The sequence below is a fragment of the Theropithecus gelada genome, chromosome 6 (genome assembly GCF_003255815.1).
Source record: "Theropithecus gelada isolate Dixy chromosome 6, Tgel_1.0, whole genome shotgun sequence".
NCBI lineage: Eukaryota > Metazoa > Chordata > Mammalia > Primates > Cercopithecidae > Theropithecus > Theropithecus gelada.
This window is the reverse complement of record NC_037673.1, coordinates 74,549,398-74,571,874: the sequence shown is the minus strand read 5'-3', so window position 1 is coordinate 74,571,874 and position 22,477 is coordinate 74,549,398. Positions and strand designations below refer to the sequence as shown.

Here is a 22,477-nt window from a genome sequence, read left to right as displayed (position 1 = left end):
CTGGGGCACCTGAGCCACAGCCCGAACTCTGTGTCAGTGCCTGCAGATCCAACAACCTGGCCCTCACACCATCTCCATGAGGTGCACTGCACTTCCTGGGGCACGTGAGCCACAGCCTCACATCCTACACCTGAAATAGTGACCATCAACATGGCTGATGGTGATGATGCTAGTGCTGACCCCAAGGCTTTGCTTGGTCCCAGCTGGGTACATTGCCCTCTCATAACACCTGTAAGCCCAAGAAAATGGAGTGGAGTGGGGTTCTGAATGCCAGTCACATAGGTGAACCCCTCTCATAACATCTGCGTGGGTTGGGGGAGGTTTGAACAAAAGCAACTCAAGACCCCTTTACTGGAAGAGTGGTTGCTGACCTCTGTTACATGCTTTTCCTATTTGCCTTTGCCTTTGTTTAGAGTATTTTTGTGTGAGTGTTCATACATTTAAAGTTTTTATATAGTCAAATTTATCCTTTTTTTTTTTTTTTTAAACAAAGTCTTGCTCTGTCACCCAGGCTGGAGTGCAGTGGTGTGATCACAGCTCACTGCAGCTTCGACCTCCTGGGCTCAAGCCTCAGCCTCCTGAGTAGCTGAGACTACAGGCATGCACCACCATGCACAGCTAATTTTTGTATTTTTTGTAGAGACAGAGTTTTGCCATATTTCCCAGGCTGGTCTCAAACTCCTATACAGTTTAGCACTCCTAAAGTGTACAGTAACTAGATAAAAGCCTTCGTTTGTGCTGGTGCAGACCCAAGGAAGGGATTCGGCGTGGAAACAGCTCTCCCTCCTGATGTACCTTCTTCACTCTTGCTATTCTCATGATGTCCTGCACTGCCCTCTCCACAAAATCTATGAAACAAGCAGGAGATATTGTGTGAACAGTCCTCCCCTGGAATGTAGTGTTCAGGACTAGATACTAAAAATAAGCAGAGGCTTTGGTACCAGAGTGTTCCCAGAAGAGAGTCACCATGAGGATGAGGGGATTGGAAACCAAGTCAACATAACTATATTATACTACATAATGTGCAATGAATGCCTACTATACGACATGCACTGTTTCTAAGAAACTTATCTCATTTAATCCTCATAGCACCCCAATAAGGATGGTTCTATTTTACCCACATTTTACAGATGAGGGAATTAAGACATAAAGCTTAAGTAACTGTCTAATGTCACACAGGTAGTATTTGACAAAGCACATCTTAGCCTATGCCTTTTGGTTGAAGGAAATGAGGACAAGTAAGTACAGGAATGCCATACAGCTATCTTTAAATTTCAAAGAGTTACATGGAAGAAATCATAAATTTGCTCTATAGGTGCTCCAAGTCTACAGGTAAGGGCCATTAATAAGTAGATTTCTAGTTAATATATGGATAGCTTTCCAGAGAATGAAGTGTTTCTTAAAAAGGAGTAAGTGATCTCGAGAGGTAGTGAGGTACTATTTAAGGGGTCCAAACAGAGACTGGATGGTCCTGGGGAAGATGCTGGCAAGGATATTCAGGTATTTAATTGCTGGTTTGGATTAGTCACCCGTAAGGACCCCAAAGGCCTTGAGATGATGGTAAATGATTCACTTTCTAATTTCCAGCAGGGTGGGGTTGTGTATTATGGGGAACGTGGCTACATCAAATAAATTCCAGGTTGTCAACATTACAGAAACAATCATGGCAGGTTTGAAGAGTTAATTCATAATGAGGAAAGTTGATAAAAAATACTTTGAATCCAGCGACAGAAAAATTTGGATAGATTTTTGACAAACAGCAGCAGCTGTGTGCATGACAGATGCTGTGTAGTGCAGTAGCTAAGGGCATGGATTCTAGAGCCAGCCCCAAGGGTTCAAATGCAAACTTACTAATTTCACATTTACTAATTGTGTGACCTCAGGCAAATTACCTAGCCTCATTAGACTTCAGTTTCCTTACCTGTAAACTACTGTGTTAAACACTATCTAATTTTGAATCCCTGTTGGGGGGTATATGTATATGAGGTCATATTTAGAACAAAGCCTGGGACATAGTGAGTAATAAATATTTGCTAGTATTATTCCAAAGAATGTTCATGACATTTTTGACATTCAAACACTACAAAAAGTAAATCACTTTTAATTTTATTGCCACAAATTGATAAATTGTTGTGAAAAAAGAGAAACTGGCACACATGAAATAAAACAAACATAAGAAAACATTAGACCAAAACAGATTTGAACTCTGTCTCTCCCAGGCTGGAGTGCAGTGGGGTGATCTCAGCTCACTGCAACCTCCACCTCCCAGGTTCAAGCAATTCTCATGCCTCAACCTCCAAGTAGCTGGGATTACAGGCATGCACCACCATGCCTGGATAATTTTTGTGTTTTATTTAGTAGAGGTGGAGTTTTGCCATGTTGGCCAGGCTGCTCTTGAACTCTGGACCTCAAGTGATCTGCTCACCCTGGCCTCCCAAAGTGCTGGGATTATAGGCATGAGCCCCTGCCCATGGCCTGAACTCTGACTTTTGAAAATGTTTTCTAAAACTGTTTATTTTGACTTATTTTTAAACAATCAACAGTATTTCACTGTGCACCTATTACTATGTCTAACACAATGCTAAGTAAGGAGAATTATGAGACGCTTGTCATGCGATCTTGTCTTTAAATAGTTTATAACCTAGCTACCTGAGATTATGAAGACATATTTTAAAAATTCTAGGACCTAATATCTTTTTTTTTTTTTTTTTTGTGATGGAGTCTCACTCTGTCACCCAAGCTGAAGTGCAATGGCCCGATCTCAGCTTACTGCAACCTCCGCCTCACAGGATCAAGCGATTCTCCTGCTTCAGCCTCCCGAGTAGCTGGGATTACAGGCGCCTGCCATCATGCCAGGCTAATTTTTGTATTTTTGCAGAGACAGGGTTTCACCATATTGGTCAGACTGGTCTTGCACTCTTGACCTCAGGTGATCCACCCGCCTCGGCCTCCCAGAGTGCTGGGATTACAGACGTGAGTCACTTCACCTGGCCGGACCTAATATCGTTAAGTAAAAATCATCTTTGAAAGTAATCACTTTGGATAGTTATACATTTATTTCAATAATCCTACCATTGCTCAAAACATTCTTCACATCTTTTCTTTTGGGATTGCCTTTGGAGTTATCATATAAATCATTAAAGAAAAGCAGACTCATTGCTTTAGTTTAGTGTTGCTCTATCATCCTCAAGTACCTAGCTTTGTCACTTGAATTATTCACTAGCTTTGGGTCTCAGTGACTTCTGATTATTTTAAAGTGTCAAATTCACCCTCAAAGACAAGTTTGGCTATTCCTGATGATCTTCAAAGGAATGCACTGCAGCATTATTGGCCAGTAAGTTCTTGGAGAACAAGGTGCCTCTCGCTTCTCTGCATCTCTGGTAGTGTCTGTTGCAGTGCTTAACCACAGCAGGAGCTCAATTTGTACGTGCTTGTGGACTGGAAGGGAAGGAGCTGCAGCACCTCAGCTGCTCAGCAGCTGGAGATAGCAGGGCATGGTGAGGATGAAGGCAAGGAAGGGTTCCAGGTCGGGCTTGAGGGCAACTTTTTTTCCGTTCTGTTATTTCAGGGTTTTCTTTCACTACTCCTTAGATGTCTGGCTTTGACAGCGAAGGACAGAAAGGTCTGCCTGAAGCTGGCAGCAGATTCTCCCAATACTCCCTTCGAGCCCTGTGTTTTAATATATACATAATTAATTAATTAAAAGTCTTACCTATAAGTCCAATATGTCATATATGTATATGTGTATGCGTATGTACATAACCACCCCCCACCCCCCGCACACACACCCCAGAGTCAAAACTTGGTGGGTAATCAGGCTAAAGCAGAACTTTTGTTATAACATACAGACAGAAAACTATGTCCATATCCATTAATGCCAGGGGCCTTTCTCACATTTCAATAACAATCATTAGGTTTCATACCACCTTTCAGAAAAAGACAAGGTATTTCAATTTCATATACTTTTTATTTTGAGACAGGGTATCGCTCTGTTGCCCAGGTTGGGGTGCTGTGGCACAATCTTGGCTCACTGCAGCCTAGACCTCCTGGATTCAAGCAATTCTTCTGCCTCAGCCCCCCAGGTAGCTGGGACTACTGGCGTGCACCACCACACCAGGCTAACTTTTGTATTTTTAGTAGAGACAGGGTCTCCCCATGATGCCCAGGCTAGTCTCAAACTCCTGAGCTCCAGTGATCCATCTGCCTTGGCCTCCCAAAGTGCTGGGATTCCAGGCATAAGCCACCATGCCCAGCCTTAAATTTCATATACTTTTATGAATTATATTTATTCTGAAATTTCTAACAGAGTCCTTCTAACTCTAGCAATATTTTCATGTAATGAGAAGAATATGAAAACAGTTTTTAATGTAATGAGTCAAAGTATAATTCTCCAAAAAGTAACTAAGAAAATAATACAAATTACTTAAGCAATATTTGTTTCTTGTTGTTAGACAAAGGAAGAAGAGTACAAAGGTCCCTGGTCACAGCCCTTTCTGATAAATATATTTTTATCATTTTTTCTACTTCACTTACAAAACAATGAGTAAATCAATATTTTTGGATGATAAGATGTCAGAAATCTAGTGTTTACTGTGTAGTCATAAATTTCTGTGAATATCAGTAGGTTTGGGAGTCAGGGTACAAAGGGTGTCTTCTTGCTTTGGTCTATAGAATAACGTTTTAATTCTAATAGCTAATGAATTTTAAGGATTCCTAGCAGATGATAATTAAATAAACTTCTCACTTATTTAAAATATTTTAATCATCAGTAAAGTATGTTTCCTCACCTTTTAATTATATTTATATTTAGTACTTTTTAAAAAGTATGACACATATACAAACCATCTTCTCTGGTAAATATCCATATCCCCTAGAAGAAAGTTTTGGCTAAATGATTCTTGCCTACTTTTACAACCTAAGTAAATTTACATTAGGCAAGTTTTTCCAGTCCAAAAATGAAGACTTTCAATCCCACTGAAATGAATAAATAAGCACAAAATGGGTGAAGTACATAAGAGTACTGAACAAAGAGAAGACAGCAGAGATTGTGACTAGTTCTAGAAGATGGAAGCGGGATGGAATTATATCAACAGATATACATACATATGTGTATATATATACATACACATGTATATATATACACACATGTACATACACAAAAGATTATCTACATGGAGAGACAGAGGAGAGAGAAAGAGTATGAGAGTGTGTGTGTGAAATACAATGATCCATAACAGAACAGTAATTATAAGACCTCAGGGAAAATGAAGCCCTGTTATTTTTCTTTCAACAATGAAAAAGGAAGTTAATCAGAAATCCCTTGAAAATCAAAAGCTATACAAAGAAAGTCAGACCAAGTATGAAGCCAATTGAAATATGGCATGGATTTGGACAATATATCCATGGGAATGTAAGAGAAGAACATTCATTTGACCTTGATGCTTGGAACATTCTCCAACAGGTAGCTTAAGTTTTGTAAATAGGATTATTTCTCTTTATCCATGGTCCCATGGATAAAGGGACACAGAACACTGCAGAACACTACTTTGTTCTACAGTGAACGTTTTTCTAAATGCAACAATTTTCTATTATTCCTGCAACAGAGTATTAGATTGGAAGTTTGACTGGAAACACCAAGGTATGATGGATTTTAGGTATCAAGGGGAGTTGCAAGACAGACACTGAGCTGAAGTTTAAAGGAGGTGGCTACGAACCAGCCAGATGACTCACCTGACTCTCCCCTGGAAAATCTAGACCACAAGAGAACAATGGGCCAGCTACTTTGCTTGTGGGCAAAAGGGATGCTGTTAAATTGGGGTCAGACCACACTCTCAGGGCTTGTCTGTAGAAAGGAAGGGTGAAAGCTGTTTTGAGTTTAATGAGAGCAAGAGAGCCAGCCTGAGCTATCTAAAATCTGACCCAAGAGAATCACCAGGAAGGACAATGGGACCCCCAAATCAGAGTATATCTGCAGTGATCTGGTTGAAAAAGCCACTGTCTGAGGTGGAAGTCACAGTCAGAAAAATGTGTGTGGCATGAGAACTACAGACAAAAGTTTCCAGTGGAAGCCTCTGAAGACCCATGAGCATGCTCACAAAGATCTGCCAGGCTCAAAGCATGCCGGCTTCCTATCAGGGTGCCAGGCAAGCAACAACAGTCTTACTCCTTCGTCCATCCTCTCTCTTCTTACTTTGAATCTGAGGAGGCCAGAAACCATGGGTAGCAGATGGGAAGGGAGGGTTGGGAGCATAAGACAGAGAAAGAGAAGCAGCACGTTGGCCTTTCCTGGTTTCCTGTCTGTGGAAGGCTGTTGCTGGACAAAGGGAGAAGCTTCAAGTTTCAAACATGCTCTGAGTTTTGATTTGCCATGAACCTGAACACTTTTGTTTATTTTTTATTTTGGGGTTTTTTTTTGTTTGTTCATTTTGAGGTGGAGTTTTGCTCTATTCCCCGGGCTGGAGTGAAGTGGCGCAATCTTGGCTCACTGCAACCTCCACCCCACTGGATTCAAGCTGCCTCAGCCTCCTGAGTAGCTGGGATTATAGGCTCCTGCCACCACGCCAGGCTAACTTTTGTATTTTTAGTAGAGATGAGGTTTTGCCATGTTGGCCAGGCTGGTCTTGAACTGCTGAGCTCAGGTGATCCACCCAAAGTGCTAGGATTACAGGTGTGAGTCACTGCCCAGTCCTAAACACTTTTAATTACTGAACTGAGACTACCTGTGAAATAAAGTGATTATGGAACTTTCCATTGCCTAAGAGCACCCAGAGAAGTTCTAGAGCATGTCAGTATTTTCAAATAGGAACAAAGGAAGGAATTCATTGAGTAGGTTTAAAAGGATAGAGGGAGACAAAAATAAAAGTGAGTTCTAATTATGTTTCATGAGTCCTGCTTGTTTAATGTAACAATTATAATAATATTGTAAATGTTATTCACTGATTTTATATTTTTAGGATCAACCTACAGAGAATGCTTGAAAGACAATTATAACTATAGAATAGAACAAAATGGTTATAAACCTTGATGATAGTAAAGTATGGTAAAACTGAGAGACACCAAGGGGTAGATGAGACAGAGAAGGTGGAAAGAAGCAGAAGGCAATCTATTCTTATTTTACAGAGAGTGGAGTCAAGAGATTCCTGCCTTATATTGATGAACTAAGAAAAAGGTGGTTAAATATATAAATTTAACTTAAAAAGATGATATGCAACAGAAGAAATAAAAGTGTAACGAATCGGCCGGGCGCGGTGGCTCAAGCCTGTAATCCCAGCACTTTGGGAGGCCGAGACGGGCGGATCACGAGGTCAGGAGATCGAGACCATCCTGGCTAACACGGTGAAACCCCATCTCTACTAAAAATTACAAAAAACTAGCCAGGCGAGGTGGCGGGTGCCTGTAGTCCCAGCTACTCGGGAGGCTGAGGCAGGAGAATGGCATGAACCCGGGAGGCGGAGCTTGCAGTGAGCTGAGATCCGGCCACTGCACTCCAGCCTGGGTGACAGAGCAAGACTCCGTCTCAAAAAAAAAAAAAAAAAAAAAGTGTAACGAATCAAAACTGGGAAAAGGAGAATGGGGGAAAGGGGAAGACTGTGTGATTTAAATCCTTCAGCTTTCATAAAGGGTTATCAATAATAACCACTTAAAACTGATGACGAAAGAAATAGAGGTACAAGATTTCAAACTACAAATGACAAGCAGGTTTCCTCTGTGCCCTGGTCTGATTGTCCGTGTCCCCCACAATGCATATGTTGAAACCTAGTCACCAATGTGATGATATTAGGAGGTGGAGCCACTGGGAGGTGATTGGGTCATGAGGGTGGAGCCCTGATGAATGGGACTAGTAGAGGCCCCACTGTAATCCCAGCACTTTGGGAGGCGGAGGCAGGCGGATCATGAGGTCAGGAGTTCGAGACCAGCCTGGGTAACATGGTGGAACCCCATCCCTACTAAAATACAAAAATTAATCGGGTGTGGTGGTGGGTGCCTGTAATCCCAGCTACTCGGGATGCTGAGGCAGGAGAATTACTTGAAGCTGGGAGGCAGAGGTTGCAGTGAACCAAGATTGTGCCATTGCACTGCAGCCTGGGCAACAGAGTCAGATGCTGTCTCAAAAACAAAAACAAAAAAAAAAAAAAAAAAGAAAGAAAATAAAAGAACAGAGACCCCAGGGAGCTGCGGTGCCCCATCTACCATGTAAGAACACAGCAAGCAGGTATCATCTGTAAGGAATGCCTGCTTCCTTAGAGATGGCCTTTACCATCTATAAGGCCTTCACCAGACATTGAATCTGCTGACACCTTGATCTTGGACTTTGCAGCCTCCAGAACTGAGAAAGAAATTTCTGTTGTGTATAAGCCACCCAGTTTATGGTATTGTTCTAACAGCCCGAATGGACTGAAGACAATTATGGAAATGGGACTGGTGTCAGGAAGGGGATAATTTTTACTTTTCACTTTATACGTTTCTATACTTTTTGCCATGTGCATGCATAACATTTACAACAATAAACAAAATTAGATTAAAGGAAAATAATAAGAATGTTAATTTAAAAATGCTTACCTTGCTCTAATCCAGGGTTTGGTGTGCATGTCCAAACCACTTCCCCAGCTGCCATGTTTTTCTGAAGCTGGTGGCAAAAAGCCCCTTTCTGGGGCCAGCTCCTCTGCAATTGCCCTGATGTGGTAGGGCTCAAATCCACAGCACCCGCCAATGTACCGGACCCCCAGGTTGTAGGCTTCTCTGGCGTATTTTTGAATATCCCATCTGGTGGCAACTCTGGACTCCAGTCCTGTATCACAATAGTTAACAGCATTTCTGTTACTGTTCTCATTTTCAAATGATGGATATTATAATGAGCAGTTTTTCCGATAAAAAAATTGTAAACTTTAGATGATGCATTCTTCTGGTAGCTCATTTTTGGTTAACACTGAATGTTTTGTCATATGCAGTTTCTTATTGTAAAACTGAGCCACAATTTATTATAGCCATTTGGATTTTGTCACAACGAGAAATACAAAGACCTCTACTATGCACCTGAGCTTACCAAAGGGATATTCTGGGAGGTCCACAAACCCCTCTTTGCCACAGTCGGGTGTGTGGAACCCCAGGGGCTGTACCATGAGGTGCGCTTTCAGCCCTGCCCGCTCGAGACCCTCCTTCATGAGCTCCATCGTCTTCAAGCTGGTCTCGGGCCCAAAGCGGCAGTTCACGCCAACGATGGAAGCCCCTGTGCAAAGAAATAACACTTACATTTTATTACTTATTTATTTATTTGTTTATTATTATTTTTTAATAGTTGGAAGATACCTTAGAGGTTAGCTATCCCCCTCCACCTCCCACGATTTACAGATAAGAAAACTGATTGGAGTTAATTCTTTTATTTCCAAACTGCTCTCACAGTATCAAGCACACTTTGTTAAATTTCATATGCAACAACTGAGCTGTGTATCACTGTATGGGTCCAAATTACCTGCCTTCACCAGCCTCACGGCACACTCTCCAGGGGTTATATCATGCATGTCTCCCTCTGGGCCTATGCACATGGTAACTGCCACGGGTCTATCGGATTCTTTTAAGACTTCCACAGCCCACACAGCTTCTTCAACATGCTCAAAATACTAAGAGAAATGTCACTTTTTCTATTGGTCCAAACATAAAGCAGATTTTGAATGGTAAAGGTAAATATAGCAAAACAGTTATAAAAATTACCAAATAGAATATAAACATATATACAATAAAACTTGCTAAGGAATGTGTGTCTATAAGACTGATTAAAGAATACCTTTCCGAGTAAATATTTTCATTCCTATAACAATAACTTATAGTTTTTCATTCAGGGATCATTGATTCAGTGAGATGATGCCTATGAGTGAAAAAGAAGAAAACACACCCAGAGATTTTCAAAGTATCTGAGGATTTAAAATCATAATTTTGAAGGAGGAAAAGTTTCACTAATAAATTTTAGATTCATCTCTTATAAAACTGGGGTAATCTCTGAAACAATGAGTAGCTTATCATGTGTTGTATACTTCAAAGAGCTTTTATATTCGCTTCTAGTTAGATATTCATAAGTACTCCATAAAGTAGGAAGGGAAATACTATTTCCCCGGATGAGAAGATTGAGGCACAGCATGGGAGAGATAGCTACTCCCTTTCTTTGCTAGTGGCAGACGGGACATCTTGTCTGGTAAACTTATGTCATTTTCTGGGGTGCTTCCCAGGAACCCCCTTCAGTGCCACAGCTGAAAAGCTGACCTTAAGGCAACTAAAGAAAAGCCAGAAATCTTCCCATTTCTTCCCTCTTGAGTTAGAAACAAATTCTGCAGAAGCAGTGTGAGCAATGACAGAGAGAATCAAAAGATGGGTTCTTAAACAAACAGAGTGGTGTCATCATCCATCTGGAAATCAAATCATCTGGTGTCAAATCCCATCACACATGCTGGGATTACAGGTGTGAGCCACCGCGCCTGGCCAGGGGATATCCTCTTGTTTGGAGTACAGTCGTGGGTTGAAGGCATGACTCCAGGCAGTAGCAGTTATGTTGGGAAATGGGGAATGAGGACTTTCTTTTTGGAAGCGGAGGAAAGATAATGTTCTGGGTCTTCACGTCCAATCAATGACCAATACTTACTGATTCTTTCTTCAAAATGTAACTCACATGTCATAGCTTGAGTGAAAGCAGAGAGGCAAGAAGAGCAAGACATGGATGGAGAAGGCTATGGAAACTACTGGGTGCTGAGCATTATTGGTGGGGCCTGGACAAGCCTGGACAGCCACCACCTTCTAGGCCTTGCTCTCTCAGTCCCCAGCCCACACATGCAGTGCCCTCCTGCCTGGCTTCTCACTCTGGAGAGGGTGCTCCCGGATGCACTGTGCCCTATGCTTCCTTCTAGGTTGTGGAGTCCCCCGAGTCAGCTTCTGCAGCCACCCAGACCTTAGAAGATCAAAGGCTATGGTCAGGCCTCCCCTGGGTCTGTCCTTTGGCTCCAAGAGAACCTAGCATACCAATGAGGGAATGTTGACCTTGACTGCCATGCATTTAAATAAACCTTTGACCACCCACATGGAAGAAACGAGGGCATAAGGCTGTCCAATACTCTCATGGAATGTGAAGACTCTGCAGTTATGCTTGCAAAATAGGCTCAATCCTTTTCCTCCAATACTAGCCTCACCTCTGCAATCAAGAAGTCCACATTTTTCCAGGCAAAAACTTCTAGCTGTTGTCGAAAAAGTTTTTTAATTCTAGTTTCATCCTTGTGGTATTTGTATATTGATGTCTGGCAGATCCCCCCTGCAACCAAAGCATCACCTTTGCCAGCCACTTCCCTGGCGAGGTCACAGGCAGCAGCATTTACATCTTCCCACTGAGGTTAGAGAGCAAGAGTTCAGATGGTGAGCCTAGCAGTTTGAAGGTAAAATATAAAAGATAACCAAAGGAAAAATAAACAAGTAAGATGAGTGTAAGCCACTCTTTTCAATGCAAGCAGAGAAGATGAGCAGAGTTGGGTACAATCTCCTCTGTTACCATGACCTTATATTTCCATTATTGTACTTACCACATTGGATTTTAATAACTATTTGTTCGCCTCCCATACTTGACCTTGAGCCTCCAGATAGGATCTATGCCTTTGTACTATCTTTGAATCTAACATAGAGAATGGACTATAACAGATACTCAGTACATGTTGGTTGGTTGAATGAATTAATGGGCATTAATATTTACACGTGTTAACATTTTACATTTGCAGAATATTTCACAATACGTCCACATCTTTGATCTTACTTACTCTTCTCAACAGGTCGATGAACTTAAGTACTACCGTTATCTCCATTTTGCAGAGAGAAAACCAATGCCCAATGCAGGTAGGTGTCTTACACAAAGCCACAACCAATAGGTGGCAATGCTGGATATTAAACCCATTTTTTCTCATTTCTACACCAGTGTTGTGTTTTTTGGGCCTCCATGTCTCCAGAAGAGAAAAATGTGAAATGAGAAGGTAAAAAGAGCATCTATGAAGGGCTTTCTCTCTAAAAAATAACACAAGAAGACAGCCGTGCCCTTCCAATGGTTTATTTTACCCCTAGTCCTGACCCCTCCTATACCTAAATGGGGAGAGAAAGCTAATTCATTTAGTATATATTAACTTCTTTTTTTTCTGAGATGGAGTCTCGCTCTGTCACCCAGGCTGGAGCGCAGTGGTGTGATCTCGGCTCACTGCAACCTCCATCTCCCAGGTACAAGCCATTCTCATGCCTTAGCCTCCCGTGTAGCTGGGATTACTGGCACCTGCCACCATGCCCAGCTAATTTTTGCATTTTTAGTAGAGATGGGGTTTCACCATGTTGTCCAGCTGATCTGGAACTCCTGGGCTCAAGTGGTCTGTCCACCTTGGCCTCCCAAAGTGCTGGAATTACAGGTGTAAGCCACTGTGCCCAGCCTAGTTAGTATACATCTTTATGTGACAATTAATACATAGATACTTATATGGACTTTTGTAATAAAGTATAGTAACACATCATCAATGCCATAGCTTCCCATGTAGAGGTTATTTCTTAATAGATGACTCCCTCCCCACATCCAGCCATTGCCGTTTACCTTGCTTTCCATATTGTCCTCACTGGCAGAAAAGGTGAAAGTCTGCATGACATTTGATCCTGCTCTCAAGAATTCCATGTGAAGTTGACGAACTACAAAGTAGTTGGGTTTTAAACATTGAAATAAATGAACAAAGAAATATTACAGAAGCTGTCATTTTCGCTGACTCCTATCTCTTTCAATCATACCTCAGTTCAAACCTAGTAGTGATAAAAAGTTATAGATTAAGGTCAGTAGAATTCATAGGCAGGATGTACTGTTTAGAGTAGCCTTGTATTGTTCTGGTGATGGGCCTCAATGACTTGGTGCAGTCACATGCAGAGATTAAGACCAGATTGGCCAATTATCCTTTGGTCTCTTAGTCCAGAGAGGTTTATTCTATACCTGTGTTGTGAAGGACATAGCTGGTCTACTATAGTCAGCATTGGCAGCCCTCAAAGTAAAGTGAGGAGCTTCTCATAGAAAGCAGAATGCATGTGGGTGGCACCCATATCACAGTCAGCAGCAAGCAGCTGGGGAACATCAGAGAGCAGTCTGGAAGTTTTCCCTGGCTATCCGAAAGTCATTCCTTCCTCTCCTTCACCACTTTCGCCCCTCCTCCCGTATCCTTACTCTTGTTATTCCAGCACTTTCTTCCCAGTTTAGCAAAAAGGTCTTTTAACATTAAGAACAAGTTCTTCTTGGGCCAGATGAAAACATCCTGTTAAGCACCAAAGGGACAAAACTTGGTCCTGCTCTGCCACAGAACTCTGGGTGTCCGATGCACCAATCATAATGGCCATCGTACTGAAGATACGCAGGGCACTTCACACAGGTTAACTCATGAGTCCTCACACCTAGCCTGTGTTGTGCCCTCGTGAAACAGATGAAGATATGGATCCTTGGAGAGGTCAAGTGACTTGTCCAAGGTCACACAGCTGGTCAGTGGAAGAACCAAGACAGGATCCTAGGTTTATCTGATATGCTGTGCGAATATACATAAAATCAGAGCGAATCAAAAGTTCCAGTCTCAGCTAGTATTCTCTTTCACCCATTTCATTCTCTGGCTTTATTTTCCCACTTTAATTTAGGAGAACAAACACACACAAAAAAGAGTCAGAAGAGAATTAAAGTTCTAATTTCAGGTAACTATCTAATCCCATCACAGTTCTTTACCTCTAGCCAGGAGGATGATATAAAACTGTGTTGACTTCTTTGCCCTCCCAACCCCGGGACCTGGCTGTCTGTGCTCTGTTACACTGTGACTGCCATTAATCACCCTCACTATACACACTGTTACATTAACCATGCACATTGTCAGCAGGGTGAATCAGAAGCAGGAACAGCTTTGCTGTTTTAAGGAAACTCTGTGTATCTACAAGGTAAATATTCATGGAACAAATATTAAGACGTCTATTTTAGCACTGCCTGTACATTAAGATGCAGATGTGTGTGTGTATGAGAGTGTGGTGGGTGTGTGTGTGTGTGTTGTGTGGGTGTGTACATGTGTTTGTGGTGTGTGTGGGTGTGTATATGGGGTGTGTGTGGATGTGGGGTTAGGGGTGTGAGTGTGTAGGGGGGTGTGTGTGTGTGCGCATGTGGATGTGTGGGTGTGTGATGTGTGTAGGTGTGTATATGAGAGAGAGAGAAAGGAAGAGAGAGGTCATTTTCTTGCATATACTTCCGCCTTCATACTGCCATTATCTCCACATCTTGGCAATTTTAGCAAGCAAAACACCTCTTTGAAACAGTTGTTATTTTTTTCTTGATCTTCTCTCAATCAGATTTAAATAAAACACCACTGAGGTAGACACTCTTGGGGATGTGGCACCAACCTGCATCTGGGTGTTCTATCACTGCCTCTGGAGTCCAGAGCCCAGCCTTCACATAGCCTCTCTTCTCCAGAGTAATGAGAAAGCTGCCATCTCCAATCACAACCTCCCCACTCTCCAGGCGTTCCAGAATCCCCTGAAGAAAAACAGCACCTAAGCTCTGCTCTACCTTTTTTTTTTTTTTTTTCTAAAAGCAATTTCTAATTTTAGGTGAAGATGTATTATGTTCTTAGAGCTGTAGTTTTGTTAAAATAATGTGCTTAATAATATTTCAGAAAGATTGAGCATACTGTGTTTCTTGGCCAATCCAGGTACCTATTTTGTACAATGAAAGGGCTGAGACTATTTATTCTTAAATAACATTTAATCTGAGTCAAATTATAGTGCTGATTCCATGATAGTTATTTTGGCTTTTCAACGCGTTTGTGGCAACACGGCAAGTTGTCTAACTAGTGTGCATTCTCTCCCCTTTTTTTGTGTGTGGGGGGACAATGCCCCCAACTTTCAAAAAATTCCCAGGCTCCCTTGCCTCTGGGAGCAGCCCTGTGACACAGTGCTGGCCAGTGAGACACATATGGAAGCTGGTGGAGGATTTCTGGAAAAGTTTTGCTTTCCTGACATAGACGCCCACTCCCTTCCTTCTTGTCTATTTTCCTCCTTCCTGGCTGGAATGCCAACATAATGCCTGGGATTACAGCAGTCATCTGACAGCCATATGAGGCAGATTGCTTAAGACATCCTTGGGTGGCTGCAGCAGCCATGGGCTGCTACCCCTGGACCTCTTATTAGGTGAGAAAAATAAACCTTTTCTTCGTGTCAGTCACTGAACAGAACTGTAGTGGACACAATGCTTCGTAATCATGCAGTGTGTTCACACGTGTGTTATCATATGGCACTCCCAGCAACTCTGCCGGTGAGGCAGGACAGACAGTTTTTATTCTCAGGTATAGATGAGGAAACTGAGGCTCAGAATGGTTGACTTGCCCAAGATCACAGAGCCAAGGAAGTAAAAAATCAGACTAGCTTCTAAATTCCTACTCTCTTTTCCTTCTATTTTACCACCTTTCTATTTAGCCCACTCATAACTTATTTAAAAGGTTCCATTCAGAGCAGTTAGCCATGGGATGCAGTTTCCTTTTGATAAAGGAAGGCCTCAGGCCTGTGCCCACAGACCCTGGTGAGGATAGGCACTCCTGTTTTTGCGCCCAAATGTTGCATTTTCCATGACCACCCTGGCCCACCACACCTCCATCCTGTGCCTATAAAAACCTCAAGACCCTAGCAAACACAAACACAAGCAGCTGGACATTGAAAGAAACACACTGGCAGAAGAACACACAGACTTCGGCAGGCCAACAGCGGCAGAATGACACAGACAATGCGGAATTCGGCCGGGGTGGTTAGAGGAGAGCCCAGGCTGCTGAGCGGCCTGACTCCAGGGGAAGACCACCTTCCCACTCCATCCCCCTTCTGGCTCCCCATCCATCTGCTGAGAGCTTCTTCCACCGCACAATAAAACCTTGCACTCATTCTCCAGGCCCACGTGGGATCCAGTTTTTCCAGTACATTGGCAAGAACCCTGGGATACAGAAAGCCCTCTGTCCTTTCAATAAGGCAGAGGGTCTAATTGAACTGATTAACACAAGCTGCCAGTGGACAGCGAAGCTGAAAGAGCACACTGTAACACATGCCCACTGGGGCTTCGGGAGCCGTAAACATTCACCCCTAGACGCTGCCATGGGGTACCTGCATGCTCCCCCAGGGGTTTAAGCTGTGGGGAGCTGAAGAAGTGAGCCACACCCCCATCGCACACCCTGCGAAGGGCATAAGAGAACTTTTCCCATTTCGCTTGGTCTAAACCACATCTCCCCAGGTGCCTGCAGGGTCATCCCCTCACTGCCTTCAGGTCTTTGGTCAAGTGTCACCTTTTCAGAGATGCCTTCCCTGACCACTGCAAACCACCCCCCCAACCCCCACAGCAATCCTGATCCCTCTTTTCTAGGCTGCATTAGTGAAAGATGCAACCTTTTATTGATAATAGGCCAGTTCATTTCAGGCCTGCCCATAGCCGGACACAAAGCAAGGACTGGATCAGGGAGAAAAGCCTCAGATGCCTCTTCTAACTAGTCTTATCTGTTCTGTGAAATCAATATAAACCCCCTCAGTTTCTGAATCCAAGGGAGACATCAAGCAGGGTACAGAGACAGCTTACTGGGCTACATGTTCGGTGTAGGGTGAAACTAAGCCTTGTGAAAAAGAGGCCCCATAAACAGTGGCTTTCCTCTTACAGAGGAAAAAGAAACTACTTTTATTTAAAGCCACTGTTTGTGGGGGGCTTCTTTTTTACGGAGTGTGCACCAAAGTGCACAGTCCTTTCATCTTATTGCTTTGCCATTCCCTGTGGCAGGGGTCAGCACACGATAGCCCACAGACCAATTCTGGCACATCACCTGTGTTTGTAAAAATGGTCTTAGGTAAAACCCTGCCCAGTGATTTACATACTGTCTAACGGCCACTTTTCCACTACAGTAGCAGAGTCGAGTAGTTACCACCAAGACTGTATGGCCCCCAAGGCTAAAAATAATTACTATCTAACCCTTTACAGAAAGCATTTGCCAACCCAGCCCTAGGGTACTGTCCTCCTCAGCATGGGGGAAACTTGATCAGAGTCACGTTCATACTCTGTCTCAAACGATGAGGAAACAAAGTGTGACAAGGCTCATCCTAAAGTTTTTAGCTCAGACCTAGAAGTGACTCATCTCATTGACATTTACATTTCCTGCGTGACAGTTTAGTCACATGGCTCTACCTTGCTGCAAGGGAAGCCAGGAAGTATCATCAGTGAATGCCCATGTGTCCAGCTCCAATGCTAATCCTACGGAAGGAGGAGGAACAGATTTTGGAGAGAAACTGCTTCTGTTCTAGTGTCTGGCATCTGCTATTTCTCCTTTGCTTACTCCCCACACAAAGTGACCCACCCAAGGTATCAGGAGCAAGTTTCCTTGGATACCAAGGAACAAAGAGATCTCAAACACATTTTGGCCGTATTACTTGATATATTATTGTCTTCAATCTTTTTCCAGGAGGTTGGAAGGCTATAAAGGCAATAAAGAATAAGAGGGAAGCTAATTTGATCTTGGTTACAGGAGTCTTTGTTCTTACCTAGGTCAATCCTGGATCTAATAAAAGCAACCAGAAATTAAAGCAGACATGTGAGGATCCTCCCACAGAGCCTCCCAGGACAGTCCTGTTAACAGTATGGAACCAAACATGGGAGGTCAAATATGGCTTGAATGATTTCTCAATCGCCATTGAATGGCATGACTAGGGAGGGGGCTTATTCTGGCTTTATCCCCATGTCCAGTTTAGCTGCAGAGGTACAAACCACTCCGGCTAAGCAGAAAGGAGTTTAATATTGAGAAATGGGTACATAAATAATTTACACTGGGCTTTCAGGAATGACCCTAGAAAAACATGACTGAATTGGCTGCCTGGGGCTGCACCCTCTGCCACAACTAAGAGAAGCCACTAGTAAACTGCTGGCTTCAGGACACAGCTGTCATATAGGGAGAAGGAGGCTGCTCCAGTGACCTCAGCTGCCCCTCACATGACACTGGAATGCTGCAGTATGGCCATGCTTGCTATGCTTCCACCTTCCCGGACTCATGCTGGTGCATCTGATTGGGTATCCTAGTTCTTATCCAGATCCTAGCTGCAAAGGAGTCTGGCAATGTGGTTAGTTTTCTTTCCTCTGCGGTGCAAGAAGGTCCATCAGAAGGGGTTTAACTAGAGGTAAATAACTCTAGTTAATGATAGGTCACCATACCTACAGCATCTTCTTTTTACTGTGCACTTGGAGGGCAGGTAAATGGAGCCCAGCTGTGTGAACTCTGTTAAACATAAACACTGTTTTGGCAGAGAGAGCTCTCAACTCTGGTTATTTTTCCATATTTTATATCTAAAGCTGAATTTTAGCTGAATGCAGAAGAAATGTTAATATTTACTGTGATTCTCATCTCTTTCTTTCTCCTCCCTGCATAAAATGCAATTCACTCTTTTCAATTTGTACTTTTGAAATATAAAAAAGGCCTTAAATTTTGGACGTTTATTGAGACCTTCCACATGTCAGGTATAGTTGTGGGCAAGTGGGATAAACATCAGAATAAGACAAGGTCTCTGCCCTCCACAAGCTCAAAGTCTGGCTACTTTGGAGAAAACCAATAGATCAACAAATAATCACAGCAGAATGTGACAAATAAATGCTACACGGGAATACAGAAGAGAAAGTCAGAGGTACAGTTATTGTGTACAAACTCTTTTCCTGAAAATCTCATACACTTCATTAGGTTCACCATGTTAAGAATCATATTTAGGCCAGGCACGGTGGCTCATGCCTGTAATCCCAGCACTTTGGGAGGCCGAGGCAGGTGGATCACTTGAGGTCAGGTGTTTGAGACCAGCCTGGCCAACATGGTGAAACCCTGTCTCTACTAAAAATACAAAAATTACCTGGGCATGGTGGCGGCGCCTGTAGTCCCAGCTACTTGGGAGGCTGAGGCAGGAGAATCGCTTGAACCCGGGAGGTGGAGTTTGCAGTGAGTTGAGATTGCACAACTACACTCCAGCCTGGGCAACAGAGTGAGATTCTGTCTCAAAAAACAAAAAAAAAGAATCAAATTTAATCAAACAATTGTCGAGGGAAAACACTGGCACAGAATTCAGATGTTGTAGGTTAGCTTCTCACCTCCCACATCCAACCTATCACAGGGTTATGCCAAGTGTATTACACATTTCTCAAATGCCCCAGCATCCTCACTGCATTTGATTACTGAAATGGTCTCCAGATTAGAGAACTCTCCAGCCCTACTCTGAACGGTCTTCCATTGCTACCAGAGTACAGGCTCACGGACCCAGTCTCACCTGTGATTACACCCCTTTTGTGTCTTGCTTCACTTCGTTCATGCATCCCCCTGTACAGCAGTATCTGGTTACTTACCTGTCACCTCAGTTTGACTGTAAGAGGCTTGGAGGCAGGTGACATATCTTAATGGTCTATATCCCTACCACCTCATATAACAACTAAAATGAGTAGACAATTAAGAAACTATGCCAAGAATTAGCAAACAAATAGGACTGTTTTGAAAATGTCAGATGTGTTGCATATGCTAGAATTTTTGTCCTCAAGAAGAAAAAATGTTACTCTTTAGCAGAAAATCTGGTAGGTTTTAAGAAAATTGTAGTATATATTTTGACTGTATCTTGTATCTTTTGACTTTACCAAGTAAAGGGAGGAATACGTTTTCATTTGTTATCTGGATATTTGTCCACCATTTTAAATTTGCCATTTTTCTTCTCTTCTCTTTTCTTTCTTTCTTTCTTTCTTTCTCTTTCTTTCTTTCTTTCTCTTTCTTTCTTTCTTTCTTTCTCTCTTTCTCTCTTTCTCTCTTTCTCTCTCTCTCTCTCTTTCTCTCTCTCTCTCTCTCTCTTTCTTTCTTTTTTTTTTGACAGAGTTTCACTCTTGTTGCCCAGGCTGGAGTGCAGTGGCACGATCTCAGCTCACTGCAACTTCCACCTCCAGGGTTCAAGCAATTCTCCTGCCTCAGCCTTGCAAGTAGCTGGGATTATAGGCACCTGCCACCATGCCCAGCTAATTTTGTATTTTTTAGTAGAGACGAGGTTTCACCATGTTGTCCAGGCTGGTCTCGAACTCCTGACCTTAGATGATCCGCCTGCCTCAGCCTCCCAAAGTGCTGGGATTACAGGTGTGAGCCACTGTGCCTGGTCAATTGGCCATTTTTCTACATATCCATTAGCAAAATAACTAAGTTATCAAGATTTGAATTCAGAGCATCTTTTAGTCCTTCCTTCACTGCTATTCTAACTACCTCAATTAATTACTGTACCAGTATGATCCCTTCTTTAGATTTTTTTTTTTAACTTTTAAATTCAGGGGTACATGTGCAGGATGTGCAGGTTTGTGACACAGGTAAACATGCGTCATTGGAGGTTTGCTATATGGGTTATTTCCTCACCCAGGTATTAAGCCTAGTATCCATTAGTTACTTTTCCTGATCCTCTCCCTCCTGCCACCCTCCACCCTTCAATAGGCCCCAGTGTGTGTTGTTCCTCACCATTATACTAGCATTATCTAAAGTCAGCTCTATAATTATAAAGACAGGAATATGTAAAATAAGGAATACTGTAAATTAATTTTGCAGTACATTTATATTTTCATCCCATCCTCCCCATCAGTTTGGCAGTGAACCTGCCTTGCATCTGACAGCGAGTTCTAGGGTGCATTTATGCCCCCTTTTTGCAGATATCACTACCTAAGACCTCTGGGTTTAAGATCTGGCTTCAAGACATCTCTATTCATACTCAGTGGGGATCAACTTCACTGTGTAGTAGGAGGTGACCAGAAAAACCCAATCTATCTAAAATATCTCCCCCTCTTCCTAGAATTGCCAGCGGAGCTGCTCTTTTGGATTAAAGACCTAATTGGAGGTCTTGTCTGTAGCAATTAAATGAATTCTTAAAATGTACCTGCTAGCTGAGGAGAGAGGTGAGATTAGTTCCTTCCCATTAACCTCTTAACTCCCAGGTACACATTCACATGGATTAGTGTGTGATAATCTTGGTGCTGTAACAGCAGAGGCCCCAAAGAAATTGAACAAAAATAGGGCATTTTAAAAACGTTAAAAAAAATGAACTGTAAAGATGAACATAGCATTAGAGAAAGTTGAGAGAAAAAAGTCAGCGCAATGTTCTTTGATTATTTTTTATTAACTATTTCTTTCAATGCTCACATTTTACTTTTATAATCTGAAAAAATATCCTAAAACATGCTTTTTAAACCAATATTCCACATCTTGTGTAACTATTACCATTAATGTGTCCTTCCTTACAGTGTGTATATAAATATTTGTATACGGTTGGGATCAGTTTGTGATATATTTCCTTTTGCAACTTAACATTGCCAAAGCACTTTGCTGGTTCTCATACTAAGTTATTTAATTGCCTAATACCTTAAGTAGATGACCCTTAATTTATTTAGAATCCCCTATTGCAGAGTATCTTGGTCGTTCCTAACTTTTTAGTATAAATAGCTCGGTGATACACATTTCCACGCATATACTGCTCCTCCTCCCCTCCTCCCACTCTGAATGACAGGGCTGGCGCGGGTGGGGGTCTCTTTGAATGGTCCTGGGGATGTTTTTCGTCCAAGCTCATGCCCTTCCTAATTTTGCTTAGTCACCCCTTCCTCCCACCCCCACACATACCCGACAAAGAAATGGCTGGGCATAAAACCAACATCTGGTGACCAGACCGGGAAAGGTGTCAGGAGCTGGGGACCACCGGGTGGGAGGAGGTGGAGGGGTCCTAGCGAATCCCACCCACCCTCCATCCTGCGCCGCAGCTCTGGGGGCGTCCTTATCCAGGACTGGTTTCAGGCCAGCCGGCGACTCGCAAGGCCAGGCTGCTGACTTTTCCAAAACGCGAGGGACAGTCCGAAGGGTTCTGGGGCGGATTAGCCCAAAGAGCTGCGGGTGCGGGTCGGTTGAGGGAAGAAAACGTGCGCGCGACCTGAGTCCGAAAGCTAGACTTCCGATCCTCGCTCCCCGCGGGGCTGGACTCGTGACCCTGAGCTAGTCGCCTGACTCGCTGAACCTCAGTTTCCTCACCTGTGAAATGGGGATAATTGTCAAGATGAGGAGATAACTTGAGCACAGCACTCTGTGCAGCGCCGGGCACCGAGTAAGGCCTCCCTAAACGCTAATCAACCTGTGACTGGGGAAAATCGAGGCTCAGGGCCGTCCCGTCCAAGTGTTTTGCCGAGGCCCCAGGGCTTGGCTAGGGATCCACGCGGAGTGTGAACGGAGTCGCTCACAGCGGCCAGGGGCTCCGCGAGGACCAAGGGGAGGAAACTCACCTTCTTGGCTCCCGGGCGTCCGGCAGGTGCCATGGTGCCGCGGCTCTGTGGGCGCCAGGTTCCTGGGCGCGCGGCCGTCCAGGAGTCCGCCCCCCGCCCGGGGGAGGGTCCGACCGCCGCCCCGCCAGCCCCGCGGCCTCA

The 22,477-nt window shown here is 43.3% G+C and overlaps 1 protein-coding gene across 2 annotated transcripts; it reads right to left on the bottom strand.

Moving 5' to 3' along the window:
• Window positions 1-2,078: 2,078 nt before the first annotated feature.
• Window positions 2,079-22,429, bottom strand: BHMT2 (betaine--homocysteine S-methyltransferase 2). 2 transcript variants are annotated; one of them, XM_025387864.1, is made up of 8 exons: window positions 22,337-22,429; window positions 14,410-14,542; window positions 12,596-12,687; window positions 11,172-11,363; window positions 9,470-9,617; window positions 9,044-9,226; window positions 8,560-8,788; window positions 2,715-3,669 (listed from the first exon to the last, which is right to left on the bottom strand). In XM_025387864.1, the coding sequence occupies exons 1-8, from the start codon at window positions 22,367-22,369 to the stop codon at window positions 3,588-3,590; spliced, it is 1,092 nt and encodes a 363-aa protein (XP_025243649.1). In that variant the 5' UTR covers window positions 22,370-22,429; the 3' UTR covers window positions 2,715-3,587. The 2 variants fall into 2 exon arrangements, with proteins under 2 accessions (XP_025243650.1, XP_025243649.1); XM_025387865.1 differs by lacking the exon at window positions 11,172-11,363 and having other exon boundaries at window positions 2,079-3,669; window positions 22,337-22,422.
• Window positions 22,430-22,477: the final 48 nt, after the last annotated feature.

Coding starts and splice junctions, on each gene's coding strand:
- BHMT2 (XM_025387864.1), bottom strand. CDS start 22,369: ATGGCACCTGCCGGACGCCCGGGAGCCAAGAAG. Junction 8,789..9,043: donor CCTCCCAGAATATCCCTTTG/GTAAGCTCAGGT, acceptor ATTGTGATACAG/GACTGGAGTCCAGAGTTGCC. Junction 3,670..8,559: donor AAACCCTGGATTAGAGCAAG/GTAAGCATTTTT, acceptor ATTAAAACACAG/GGCTCGAAGGGAGTATTGGG.